Below are 12,206 nucleotides of genomic sequence, written 5' to 3'. Positions count from 1 at the left end.
CCCATTCCATCCCAGATCACCGTTTCTTTTTCATGACGGGGCTTCCATGGCCCTGCACCACTACCACTAATTTCCGTGGTTAGTCAATCCTGCAGGCACAATAAGACCTTTTCCGGGACCTTCTCCGGGGCCATCCCAGTATCCCATAGGGCCATCCCATCGGCCTCCCATCGGCATCCCACCCGCCATCCCATCGGCGCCAATCATTCATGACATTCCCCACTCGTTCCCATCTCGCCGTTAAACTGTCAACTCGTGGGAGTCTAGATTTTGGCGCTATACAGCCTCTCCATTTTCTCACGACAAAACTAAGAAAATCTTAATTTCTTTTTTTTTCTCCCGCCATGAGTACCCGCGCGTCCTTTCAATGTCACTTCCCGGGTTGTGGATTAAGCTATCGACGGAAGGAACATCTCACCCGACATGCGCGACGACACTTTCAGTCGGACTCGTTTGAATGTCCGTTTTGCGATCGACGTTTTGCCCGGAAGTAAGTCTGTTCAGTTGCACCAAACACGGAATGGGAATACGAGGCGTCGAAGCTGCGCATGGTCACATAGATCTCCGGTGGACGGAAAGCATGGACCAGGAAGGAATCTAGGCAGATAGGATGCCCTGGATCATGAATGGTGCTAAGTACACAATAATAGTGATACGCTCCGTCAACATGTCCGCACCCATCACGAGGATAAACAGCTCCAACCCGGTCGCACAATTCGAGCGTGCAATTACTGCTGCTCGCGAAAGTCCAAATGTGACGGAAAGGCTCCGTGCGGAGCCTGTGTGCGGCGAGGCATTGATTGCTCCTTGGGGTGCTCGAGTCGGGGCCGCCAAGTTCAACAAGCCAGTCGCGCCGGGAGTCCAACCGCCGGACCGGTAGTGGATTCCACCAATTTGGTCCCCGTACATAACTTGGACGCAATTGAACACAGTCCCTCTAGAGCGTTAATTTATATCCAGGTGTTCTTCGAGAAGTTTCACTCCACATGGCCATTTCTACACCGCGCAACCTTCGATCCGGACCATGAGCCCGCTCTTCTCTTGCAATCCGTCATGATGATGGGATTATGGTTGACTGGGAAAGAGGATGCCCGGAGGGCCGCGACGGATCTGCACTCGAAACTTCTGGTGTCGATCCATCAACAGCGAGTGAGTTTGCCTTGGGACTTGATACCGCCACACCTCCGCGCCGATTATGCACACGCGTCAATCGTGCCTCGCGAACACATACCAGCAGGCCTTCTGCAACTGCGAACCAGACTCAAAATAAGCCTGGGAGGTCCAGTGTGCAGATGCTGAACGGCGTGTTTCAGGGTCTGGGTTGGGGCGTGGGAGGAGGAGGGGAGTGTCGCGGTGTCAAGTCCTCTGATATTCTTCCCTGCTTCCATATTCAGCCACTCACTAACCGTGGGCAGGATAAATGGGAAGCACCAAGCCCGCACAACGCAGAACCCCCCTCGCCCTGGCCCATGGCAACATACCAAGGAATCCTGCTCCAAATCATTTTCGCCCTCCTTCAAGGTAATCAAGGTCTCAACCTGCAGCTAACTCACGAACTCCCCACCCTCCCCTTGCAGCTCCTAAAAGCCCTCGTCCGCACCTGCCTCGAGCGCCAAATGTTCTTCTACCCCTCGATTGTCGCTCAGTTCAAAAACACCCTGCCCGACGTGTACATTTGGGTGGGCGTGGAGGAAGTCAAGCGCTTTGCCCTTGCCCTGTACAAAGTCTGTCGATCCTGCCGGGTCCCTGACATCGGTGCATCGTCGCAGGGCCGGAGTTTGCTCTCGCTCGCGAATTTGCAATTCGCGCCTCCCGATAGCGATGAACTCTGGCATGCGAGCTCGGACTTGGCCTCGCGGCTGGCGGAGGATCGGAGCGCGTATGGCGAGAGGAATTCAGACGCGAGGTGGATTAGTCAGACGGCGAGTGTGCTACAGCCTGATGGGGGTTTTTGTTGGTTCTGATTTCTTGGCTCCGTTCTTTTGAAGGGGATATGTATGACTTATGAGCATCAGATTAAGTTAGCGAGTTGTATATTGAATCCTGTGAAATAGTGATTGGATCCTGCCACGCCTACTCGGCTCATGCCATCCCCGAAAAGGTCGACCAGATATTGAAGTGGCTTCATAACCTGTCTGCTATTCTGGGGGATCTGCGTAGGGTCATATCACCTGATTAAGCGGAAAAATGACTAGATTCGTCTATCAATTTAGCCGATGAAAGCTGTTAATGGGGGCTATGATAGCGGAGAGGGTATGGCAGTATCCAGTCCGTCATTATACAACATACTGGCTCCAGGATCACCCCAACAAGATCATTGCGTGAATCCCAATGCATGATACATTACATTACATTCCTACCTTGCCTGCTTGCCTCGCTACCCGAGTAGTAGATTGCGCACATAGCAACCGCAGTACAATATCTTTAAGTCTCGAGATTCTTGTTCTGTCTTCCAATATAAGCTTTAATACCGTCGCATGCAACATATTAAGTAGCAGGTATTAATTATAGTCTTTACAACTAGTCTATCTATGCCCTCTTCCTCTGCGTAGAAACTCCTACAGTTATAAATGTTCTTGTATGGTGTATTATCCAATGGTGCACCTAAGACAATCCTATTTGTGAACTTGTACTTTTAATATATATATATATTAACCTCATCTTTAGCAACATCCTATATTAAGATCTCGTAGGCACTACGAATATATAGCTTTGCTTTAATATAAAGACTCTGTTAGCACCAGCTCTTTAAGGCTAACTAGAATATATATAGAAGCTGTAATAGACATGCAATTCAGTATTATGGTAGCAGGTTACAAACCGCTTAGGAGATAGAAACAGTCTCTCGCTTAGCAACAATAAATATAGCAATGTTTTGAAGCCTTTAAAAGCCTTTGTGCTCAGAAATGGTAAAAATACTGACTGCAGGGATACACAAAGACATCAAAACAGAACTTGTTACTCAACAAGATTAATGATTCTTGACTAGATAGAGGTAGTCTAGTGGGCGAGCTGTCATATGGGCAGAATATCTCGGTGGCTAGAATTTCAGCAACTACCCTTGAGGATCTTCTCATTGTTTATTAGATATATATTTTCTATTTCTGAGGGCTCGATGTCGTTCTTCTTGACCCATTCGAATAATATTGCGGGTTGGGGATATTCGTCAGGCGATTGTCATGTTGTTCCAGAGTATTCTTTTTCTGTTCGTATTTCACTCCATTTCTAATCTAAACGGTTCTGTACATGACTACAGATGTCCACCGCCAATCATCTAAATTGCAAGCCCAACCGCATCCTCAAAGTACGCCGTAAGTACATCCCCTTCTCTCTTGGGTGCAGCAACAGACTTCAGTCGTTTATGTGCTTCGCAGTCATGGTCATAGAAGTTCATATCCTCGATATCGCGAAAGGTCGTCTTGACGGCCAGCGTGTAGCCTTTCGTTCGCGCGTCAGGCAGTGTGCGACCCGCTTGGACTGACACAATGTAAGGCTCTGAGTTCTACCAGCAGTATCAAGGTTAATATTTGACATGTAGGAGCGGTGGAGAGGAGAAGATGAGTAAGGTGTACCTTTGTTGCTTCTTGAGCCAGAGTGCGATATTCGGCGAGGAGAATATCCACGTCCTCCGGTTTGGGAATGTTGAAGAGTGTGATGCGGTGGATGGTCATGACGAATGAATTCTATGATTTTGGAAGGGGAAGTAGACGAGGACGAATGGGGTCGAATATGTTGTTCCTTGGATTTAAAAGTGTACGATAAGTGTCTCGTAGATGGTAGCGAATTGGGGAAAACAGAGTGTGATTTTATAGATGCATGGACTTGACATAAGCATTAGGGGGCAATACCCTCGCGGGGAGAACTAGTCACGGTACCCAAAACGAAGTTAGGATATCCACGAGCCCTGTCTATCGTCTCTTTCGCTAGATAGCCTGGAACAGAACCTATGGCGATACTTTTGCATACCCCTTCCGAAAGAGGCATCGTGATAGATACGGCTTCCTTAGCTTACCACGGCTCATTCTGCTAAAATAGTGCCCAAGCGATTCCCTTCCAACACTGGATTCGACATACTCTTGATTCGGAGATTGGTGACCTTTGCGCCAAGCCTTCCCGGTAGCCTGAGTATATGAAGTGGAGACGCTAAATCAGTGCTTATCACCGTCCAGAACGCCAAGGACAGGATGACAGCCTACGTACGGAGTAATGTCCTGCCCCGATGGGATAGCGAAATAGCTGATCTGCTTTTTCCCGCTGGGATGATGTGGCCCGGGCGTTGGCCCGGGCGACTCCGAAGGATTCTCCTTCAGGATTACATTTATTCGGAACGATCTCGATCTTGGTATTCCAGTAGATCCTATACGGTATCCCAGTCGGTATCCCATTCGGCATCGTATTCGGTATCCCAGTCGGTATCCCATTCGGCATCGTATTCGGTATCCCAGTCGGTATCCCAGTCGGTATCCCAGAGCATCCCAGAATGTGGATCTGGACTGGGTTGGGGTTGCACTGGCAAACAGGGCGATATGATCATAATTCTCTCCTGGAATAAGCGGGCCTGAGGAGAAACGGTGGCTGGTTGATCTTCTGTCATCCTTTTTCATCCCATGGAGCCTTCATTAGTCACGACCCAGAATGATTTCAGATCTCTTACTTCGTTCAGTTGGCGTGATCTGACTAGATGTGCTGTTCCAATGTTTCCCTAGGATTAGAATAAATAACCGGTCAGGCCAGAATGCTTCGGTAACTCAACATCAACTTAACTTTCATTTACTAAAAACCCAAGAGTCTGTGTGTCAATACCCTCGATTAACTGGCACAGCACAGCACCGCCAGCACAATGGCAGACAGTCTGAAAGATATCGAGAAACTCGGGGCCGTCGACGCCTTGACGGATTCACAAACCCCAAGCTCGAGCTCACAAATTAGTAAGGGTCACGAATCATCAGTCGAGGAGCCGCAGAAGGAAGTGAGGGCGATCACCGGCTTTAAGGTATGTATCCAACTCCAGCTGAACTACCCACACTACCATGGGGACGGTAGATTCTAACCGACCAACAATAGTGGATCCTAGTTGTAACTGCTATCCTGTCCAGCCATATGCTTTTTGCGCTTGACAACACCATTGTGGCTAACATCCAACCTGTATTTATTCCTGTTCGGTATATCTATCTCCAGTACAGCTAACCATCATGAACTACAGGCTATTCTCAACCAATTCCAAGAAGCCGACCAGATTTCCTGGCTTGCTGTGGGGTATGATTTTAGCTGTCCTACAAGATAATTTAGAAGACAGTTTAGCTAAGCCTTCGCAGATTCTCCCTTACCTCCTCCGCACTGGTGCTGCCTTGGTCTAAGGCCTATGCAACCTACAATGCCAAATGGCTCTATATTGGGGTATGCTAAAGAACGCCTGATGATAAAGCAGTAGCAAAGTTTCAGTATTGCTAACTCGAGTACTAGTGTGTTATTCTTTTCATGGCAGGCTCGGCCCTTTGTGGTGCTGCCCCAAACATGAACGGGATGATTGTCGGACGAGCTATGGCTGGCGCTGGAGTAAGCTTAAAGGCCTGTATAAATGCATAGGCCTCTGGATATTAACTTAATCTAGGGAAGCGGTATGTACTTCGGTGTCTTGACCCAGCTGTCTGTGAATACAACCGTATCTGAACGTCCATTCTACATTGGTTTGACGTAAGTAACACTGCAAAATCTGGAGCTCTATATGAATACTCACTGTAATCTTTCTCGTCTAGTGCCGTTTCATGGGGTATCGGAACTGTCACTGGCCCAGCGATTGGAGGAGCCTTCGCCGAAAGCAGTGCGACTTGGCGTTGGGTATGGCTGCAAATCTCCCACATCAAGAAAGTCCACCCATGCTAATATTGTTAGGCCTTCTACATCAACCTGGTTGTTGGAGCCGTGTTTTCTCCAGTCTACGCATTTCTTTTGCCCTCCTTCGAGCCCATGCCCAATGCAACCCCAAAAGAGAAAGCTAGGAATATCGACTGGGTCGGCATTGTCTTGTTTGTCGGTGCGTTGGCTACGTTAGTTATGGCTATCGACTTTGGCGGAGTGGAATGGAGTTGGGGCAGCGGTTCGTCCATTGCACTGTTCGTGGTGTCCGGCGTTCTGTTCGTTGTCTTTGGTGTTCAGCAGACTTTCTACATCTTCTGCAACGAGGAAAACAGACTGTTCCCGATCCATTTCCTGAAGAGGCGTTCACTACTACTTCTGTTCATCCTTAACAGTGAGTATAAACCTATAACATACTCCAACCTCTTGGCGATGCTAATCAAGTTCTAGCCTGTGCCAGCAGCGGATTGTTTATTTCCGTGTACTATATTCCCCTGTTCTTCCAATTTACTCAGGTAAGATAGCAACCCAGGTTCCCAAGATATTATACTGACACCGTGCAGGGTGACACTGCAGTCCACTCCTCGCTGCGTATTCTACCCTTTGTAATGGTGCTTATCTTCGCCATCATTGCAAACGGCCACATGATGTCCAAATTCGGTTATTACCTTCCATGGTACCTCCTTGGTTCGATTTTCGAACTCGTCGCCGCTGCATTGATGTGTAAGCTAAGATGCTTAATTATCGCAATACTTATTCCAACGCTGACCCCTTTAGTCACTGTTAAAAAAGATACCTCTGCCAGCGCTATCTACGGATACACCTCTCTTATGGCCCTTGGTGTTGGCGCGTTTAACCAAGCAGGATATAGCGTTGTCCAGGCTAAAGTTAAGAAGACCGAGATCCCATGGGCCCTTGGCTTTATGATGGTTTGTAAGTAGTCCGCATTCCTTTATTTAGCAAACAAGACTAACAAGAATAGCTCAACTGGGAGGTATCGTCTTAGCACTGGGTATGGCCGGCGCTATCTTCGTGAACAAAGCAACTACGGGCCTAATCAACTTGCTTCCGAACGCCAATACCGAAGACATTAAGAACACAATTGGTGGAACTGCAAGTGGATTCTTCAACACGTTGACTAAGTCAGAGCAGTCCGCGGCGTTAGATATTATTGTCGATGCTATTGACTATGTGTACGTTTTATTTGTGGTTTGCTAACCTTAAAAGTCTATCGCTAACTTTTACCACAGTTATATCTTGCTTATTGTTGCCGGTGGCATAGGTGTTCTTCTCTCGGTGTTCTTGAAGGTTTGTTTGGCAGTGCGACATATTATTATAATCAACGCTGACACTGTAATTTAGCGCGAGAAACTCTTCATGGAGATGGCTGCTGGAGGTGCTTAATCTCTTGGATATATTAGTTGCATACGTCCTTGCAAAACATTGGTGGCAAACGGAATCCAGGATATGTCAGCGAGAAGGAAAGGTTGAAGATAAAATAATCGTGGAGGAGCAGACACTAGGAAAGTTTACCATGGTATTTACGACTTTCATGCATTGATTCATCGTTCCCTTCTCGTAAAATTATAGGGTTGGGTTGATTTCTGTTTGAATATTTGGGGGTTCTGAAGTGATTGTATTCAGAAGCATGTTCTGCCCAACCACTCCATGAGGAGGAGTATTGAGTATATATATGCATATAATGTCCCAATATAGACTTGCTTTATTCTAATACTTCCCCCCAGGTTCAAAACATCTCTTGAACCTGGAAATATAAAACTATTCCCAATCATTACATTGCCAACCATACTAGCCACATCTGAATTCAACATATATTTCTAGCACAACGGATACAACATTATAATCCAATTGGCGTCCTGTGAGGTATTAGAAACGGCCGTCTCTCAAAGGGATATGGCATTTTCAAATTTATTTTGCACATGTAGGCCCGAGACCATGATCATTCCCGAATTCCACTGTGCCACTTGTATACAGTTCGGCCCATGGTACAATCGCCGGATTTGTTAATAACGACAATCCGGCGTGTGTGGTAGCGCTCGCCGCATATCATTTCGAAGCCCCAAACCTGAATATCCTTTGTTAACAGTCATATATAGGTGTCGAGAGCTTTCCCTTCGCTTACCTGTTCCATGGTCCACCCTAGTTCGTCATTGCACGAGACAGTATGCAACCAACTTCCACGACTAGTTCCCACGTACTGTTGCGGTGACTCATCAAGTAAAAACCCTTCCTCCGGCTCACCCTCGAAAGAGACTGCCCCCCTCATGAATTTGTATACGCTTTCGTCTAAGTTTGGCATGTGTAGTTGAAGTGCGGGCCGAACATGACCGTCCGCATCTTCCACGCCCCTAATGAGTCGGCTACGGACACTAAGACACCCGAACACGTAATCCTTCTGGACATGAGGATTCCAGTCGAGCGTCCGCTTCTCGGTTGTACCGTTGAATCCACCTGTCACAGTATGTTCAACGTCAATATGCAACGCCAGTGGTGAACTATCTGCGCCAATGCTGGCATATTCGGTGATTGTAAATAGTATGGATACGTATTGGAAGGCTCGGCGGATAATCCAGTTTAGGCCTTGCTGAAAGTTCTCTTAGATAAGTCCTAATGTTGCTCGATGTCGTATCGAGATATCGATCGACAGATGACCAAAGATAAACCATACCATCTTCATCATTGGTTCAACGTTCGTTGATAGATGTTTTTCCTATAGCCGCGATCTGTTCAGTCTGACAACGTAAGCCTTCTAAGGGAAACCAAAGACCACTGACCATAACCCAATTTCCTGTCAGGTTTAGGAGCGGTAGAGGTTTTGAGGATGTCATGATGGATGTTCAGGAATCTTCTGACACTAAACCGCTTGGTGACCACTCAAAAAGAAATCAAGACAGGCTAAACATACACTCTTTGAGGAAGAGGTATATTTGGGATGAAGATTTAAGAGTTGACTCGTTGACCAGACGGGTACCATGTTGGTCTTGTGTGCGCGAGAGAAACACTGTCTCTAAAATGTAAATAGCAGCGCCGCCAAAAATGCCCAACCCTCTTTTTCCTATGGCTACAATTGGTGCTTTACTTTTTCCCCTGCACCACTATGTCGATCTTTGGTAGCCCCTGGATTCTATTTATTGATTTTCTGCAAGGGGGTGGCAAGGACACTCCACTGTCTCCATGTGATATATAGTAGGGCATTTTGATACTCATCAGATGCACGAATATTCGCTCAAGTGTGGTCATTGCAAAGTGCCTCCGCTGTAAGAAATCTTGGGTTGTCTGGTTTCTCACCCGTTTCTTGCTCTTGGCTATGCTGATGCTCACCTGTCGTCTGTTTCACCACTGTCGAAAGCGTGATTCTTCAAATGTGATTCGGTGGCTAATTTCCCATAGAGTTCCCTGCTGTGTGTTGATTTTCGCTTGATTGTATACTTTCGATATTCACGATTGTTTCTTGCCACATCTTCTCCAACAACTGCTCTCTAGTTATACATATTTTCAAGTGCTGCGTTAGACGATCACTAATTTACAGTAACTACCATATGTTATGGACAAATGAAAGGGTTTCAAGAAAGAAAGAACAGTACACATAGGACGAACCTGGAGCATGAAGGAGTTATAAAAAACCTTATGCTGAGCCCCAACAGATACAAAATAGTTACTCGGTTAGGAATACGGCCGCCTTTTGGTAGAGGTCATTTTTCGCTCGTTCCTGGACCGATCCTACCTCATAAGCTTTGTCAAAAGCGTGCCCGCAGCCCTCATACCTGTGCATCTTGATATGCTTGGGTGTCGTATCTTTGATCCTGTTTCCAAGCGCCTCTGCCTCAAGACAGAGGCGATCACAAGCCGCAGTAACAAGAAAAATCCTATCGGAGAACATTTCAGCTGGGATCACGGATGGTGAAGCAAGGACGCTCTTCACGTCTTCGGGGTTTGGATAATAGCATCGTATGAACGTATCCAGGAGCTCGACGGGAGCACTATCTATGGATGTATCAGGGGCAGTCTTGTCCGCGGAGCTTTGGACCATATCTGTTGGAGGATAGGCGGCAAACACATTTTTGAATGTGCCCCGTGGGAAGATCACCGAGCTGAGAACCAGAGACAGGATCCCCCCTGCACTGAAGCCCGAGATCGACAGATGGGAAGCGTCGAACTTCTCTGGATGTGAAAGAACCCATCGAACGGCATCTTCGGCATCGTGCACTGCAGCCGGAAACTTATGTTCTGGTGCGAGTCGATAGGCGCAGTCCAGAACCACGAATCCAGTTTTCTCGACAATGAATTTACAAAACTCATCGTCACTTCCATGCAAAGGGTTCACGAATCCACTACCATGGAAGTTGACGAGGACTGGGGTCGGGGTATCCCTATGGGGTGTGTTGTAGGCATGAATGCGAATGAAGCGTCCTTCTTCTCGCGAGGGGATTTGGAGTACCTCGTCTGGATGCGCCGTCACATCGAAGGTTTTCAAGGCGTGCGCGCGAACTGGGTTTGCGATTTTGAGGAGCTCGTCCAAGGAAGACATCGCGTCGAAATAGAGTGCGACTTGGAGATGGACCACACAGATGGCACTGGATTGATGTTTGTCCTATGTGGATTCATGGCACTATTTGAATGCATCATGTCGGACAGTTTCGCACGCGAATTGATCATGTCGCAGTCTGGTTCATTCGACCAAGAGTCTTACCCACAACGAAGCAGGCCCTTAGACCAATCGGAGATCTGGCCCTGTGTCCAAAACGCTCCGACACTATTAATAATTGCTCATTTGTTTCCGAGAATGAACCACTTCGAGCCACGATTATTAAAAACCATCGACCTTTACAAACCAAGCAGTCTCTTCTATACTAGACAATTTGTGAAATTACTTACCAGGTCGTGTTTAACAAATCGATTGAGTGTGGCATTGGGATGAACCAACGTCGCGTTTCTGCGTACTTAATGTGTAATTTCGGTATCCTTCACGACACGAAAACTAGTGGGCAACAACAATACTGGGCTATCGACACGTCACATGACGCCATAGCACCTGATCAAAGCATGCCCTCACTTGTGTGCGAGACCATTATATTGACAGCAAGTATACTGACTGGAGACCATGTAAAGAAAAGGAAATGTATTTGTTTCCAGACAAATGTGCTATACATATTCAACATGACAAAGCAGGAAACCCACCAATGCTACCTGGCAATCACTGCCCAATACCCTTCGTCCTGGCTTTTATCTCGTTCATTTCCCCATGCAGCTCATTAATCTTTCTCTTCAACGCAGTTATTCTTTCACTAGTCGTGATGTCTGTCTCGGTCGCTTCCGACTCCAACTCCCGAACCTCTCCTTCCAACTTGCGGGCTTCGCCTCGAATCCGAAAATATAGCTGATACTCTTTAGGATCGAAGCAAATTCCATATCCTTCGCAATAACAGGTTGTCTCAACTGGGCAGAACTCCGGTTGCCCTGTAAATAGCCAATGCCAGATATATTCCCAGACTCTCCCAGACAGTCGGTCATCGAGTTCGGCTGCGAGAAGCCAATGGCGGAATTCAAGGTAGCGTTCCTGAGGGATTTTCCGGATTTGATCTGCGCTGACAGCGAACTGTGCGCAGCATGGTTGTGAAAGAACTGATGGGACTGGGCTACCGGGGAATAGCTGGCCCCATGCCATACCTATAACTGCAGCTTCGGGGACATTAAGAATGTCATCAGAGCCCATTCCTATATATGGATGGATATGGTCAGGGCATCCCGGATCTAGGTGACAGCGAAGATTCATGTAACCATTTTTTAGTATATGTTGACTTCTTAACCGGCGGACCATCTTAGCTGAATCAGAATCGAGGAAGTCGTTGTTATGCCACGTGATTTGATGAGCATGCATAAATATTGAAACATCGCTGAGTTCATAATAGTGATCGATAATGTAGGTTAAATAGACCATAACCTCATGGCCTTTATTCAAGGGAACAGTAAAAGGTGCACTGGTATTATTATCCACAACATAGACTGCGCTGGTAAGGTAAGCGTCATCGTGGACAAGGTTGTCGACCCACAAGGTATCCTCTTCCTGTAGTTTGGCAATCACAAGTGTGCGCGTCGCATTTTGCTGGACCGATGGTGCTGATGGATGGGGTGTTGTGGTTTCTTTTGGGACCTCTTCTGGCTCACGGCTGTCGGACTCTTGTGGCGTCGGATCGCTGTTGGTGGGTAAAAGTGCAGGGCGGTGCTGCATGGACAGAAAAACGTACGTGATTATTAGTAGAATAAGAGCGGAAATAGCAAGCCAAAAAGCCCGCCTGCGCTGTTGCATGCTGGTGATCTGTTTCTTTTTT

General features: G+C 47.2%; 6 protein-coding genes across 6 annotated transcripts; 2 read left to right on the top strand and 4 right to left on the bottom strand.

Annotated features, from left to right (window-relative positions):
• Positions 1 to 344: 344 nt before the first annotated feature.
• ANOM_010731 (putative C6 and C2H2 transcription factor) lies at positions 345 to 1,964 on the top strand (the record flags this gene model as incomplete). Its single annotated transcript, XM_015555987.1, has 3 exons — positions 345 to 490; positions 651 to 1,149; positions 1,416 to 1,964. The coding sequence occupies 3 exons, from the start codon at positions 345 to 347 to the stop codon at positions 1,962 to 1,964; spliced, it is 1,194 nt and encodes a 397-aa protein (XP_015401267.1).
• Positions 1,965 to 3,274: 1,310 nt separating this feature from the next.
• ANOM_010730 (Dabb family protein) lies at positions 3,275 to 3,671 on the bottom strand (the record flags this gene model as incomplete). The annotated part of the gene is made up of 2 exons (XM_015555986.1): positions 3,275 to 3,502; positions 3,573 to 3,671. The coding sequence occupies 2 exons, from the start codon at positions 3,669 to 3,671 to the stop codon at positions 3,275 to 3,277; spliced, it is 327 nt and encodes a 108-aa protein (XP_015401266.1).
• Positions 3,672 to 4,840: 1,169 nt separating this feature from the next.
• ANOM_010729 (putative MFS drug efflux transporter) lies at positions 4,841 to 7,260 on the top strand (the record flags this gene model as incomplete). Its single annotated transcript, XM_015555985.1, has 14 exons — positions 4,841 to 4,993; positions 5,065 to 5,145; positions 5,204 to 5,256; positions 5,316 to 5,397; positions 5,464 to 5,556; positions 5,612 to 5,694; positions 5,757 to 5,838; positions 5,893 to 6,250; positions 6,307 to 6,371; positions 6,420 to 6,579; positions 6,634 to 6,789; positions 6,839 to 7,049; positions 7,107 to 7,164; positions 7,219 to 7,260. The coding sequence occupies 14 exons, from the start codon at positions 4,841 to 4,843 to the stop codon at positions 7,258 to 7,260; spliced, it is 1,677 nt and encodes a 558-aa protein (XP_015401270.1).
• A 556-nt stretch (positions 7,261 to 7,816) lies between these two features.
• On the bottom strand, positions 7,817 to 8,705 carry ANOM_010728 (uncharacterized protein; the record flags this gene model as incomplete). The annotated part of the gene is made up of 4 exons (XM_015555984.1): positions 7,817 to 7,942; positions 8,000 to 8,461; positions 8,546 to 8,587; positions 8,652 to 8,705. The coding sequence occupies 4 exons, from the start codon at positions 8,703 to 8,705 to the stop codon at positions 7,817 to 7,819; spliced, it is 684 nt and encodes a 227-aa protein (XP_015401271.1).
• Positions 8,706 to 9,532: 827 nt separating this feature from the next.
• On the bottom strand, positions 9,533 to 10,405 carry ANOM_010727 (uncharacterized protein; the record flags this gene model as incomplete). Its single annotated transcript, XM_015555983.1, has 1 exon — positions 9,533 to 10,405. The coding sequence occupies one exon, from the start codon at positions 10,403 to 10,405 to the stop codon at positions 9,533 to 9,535; it is 873 nt and encodes a 290-aa protein (XP_015401268.1).
• Positions 10,406 to 11,071: 666 nt separating this feature from the next.
• ANOM_010726 (uncharacterized protein) lies at positions 11,072 to 12,184 on the bottom strand (the record flags this gene model as incomplete). Its single annotated transcript, XM_015555982.1, has 1 exon — positions 11,072 to 12,184. The coding sequence occupies one exon, from the start codon at positions 12,182 to 12,184 to the stop codon at positions 11,072 to 11,074; it is 1,113 nt and encodes a 370-aa protein (XP_015401269.1).
• Between the last annotated feature and the right edge of the window lie 22 nt (positions 12,185 to 12,206).

The sequence above is a fragment of the Aspergillus nomiae genome (genome assembly GCF_001204775.2).
Source record: "Aspergillus nomiae NRRL 13137 chromosome Unknown contig00628, whole genome shotgun sequence".
Taxonomy (NCBI): Eukaryota; Fungi; Ascomycota; class Eurotiomycetes; order Eurotiales; family Aspergillaceae; genus Aspergillus; species Aspergillus nomiae.
The sequence above is the reverse complement of the archived record's forward strand: the minus strand, read 5'-3'. Positions and strand labels throughout refer to the sequence as shown.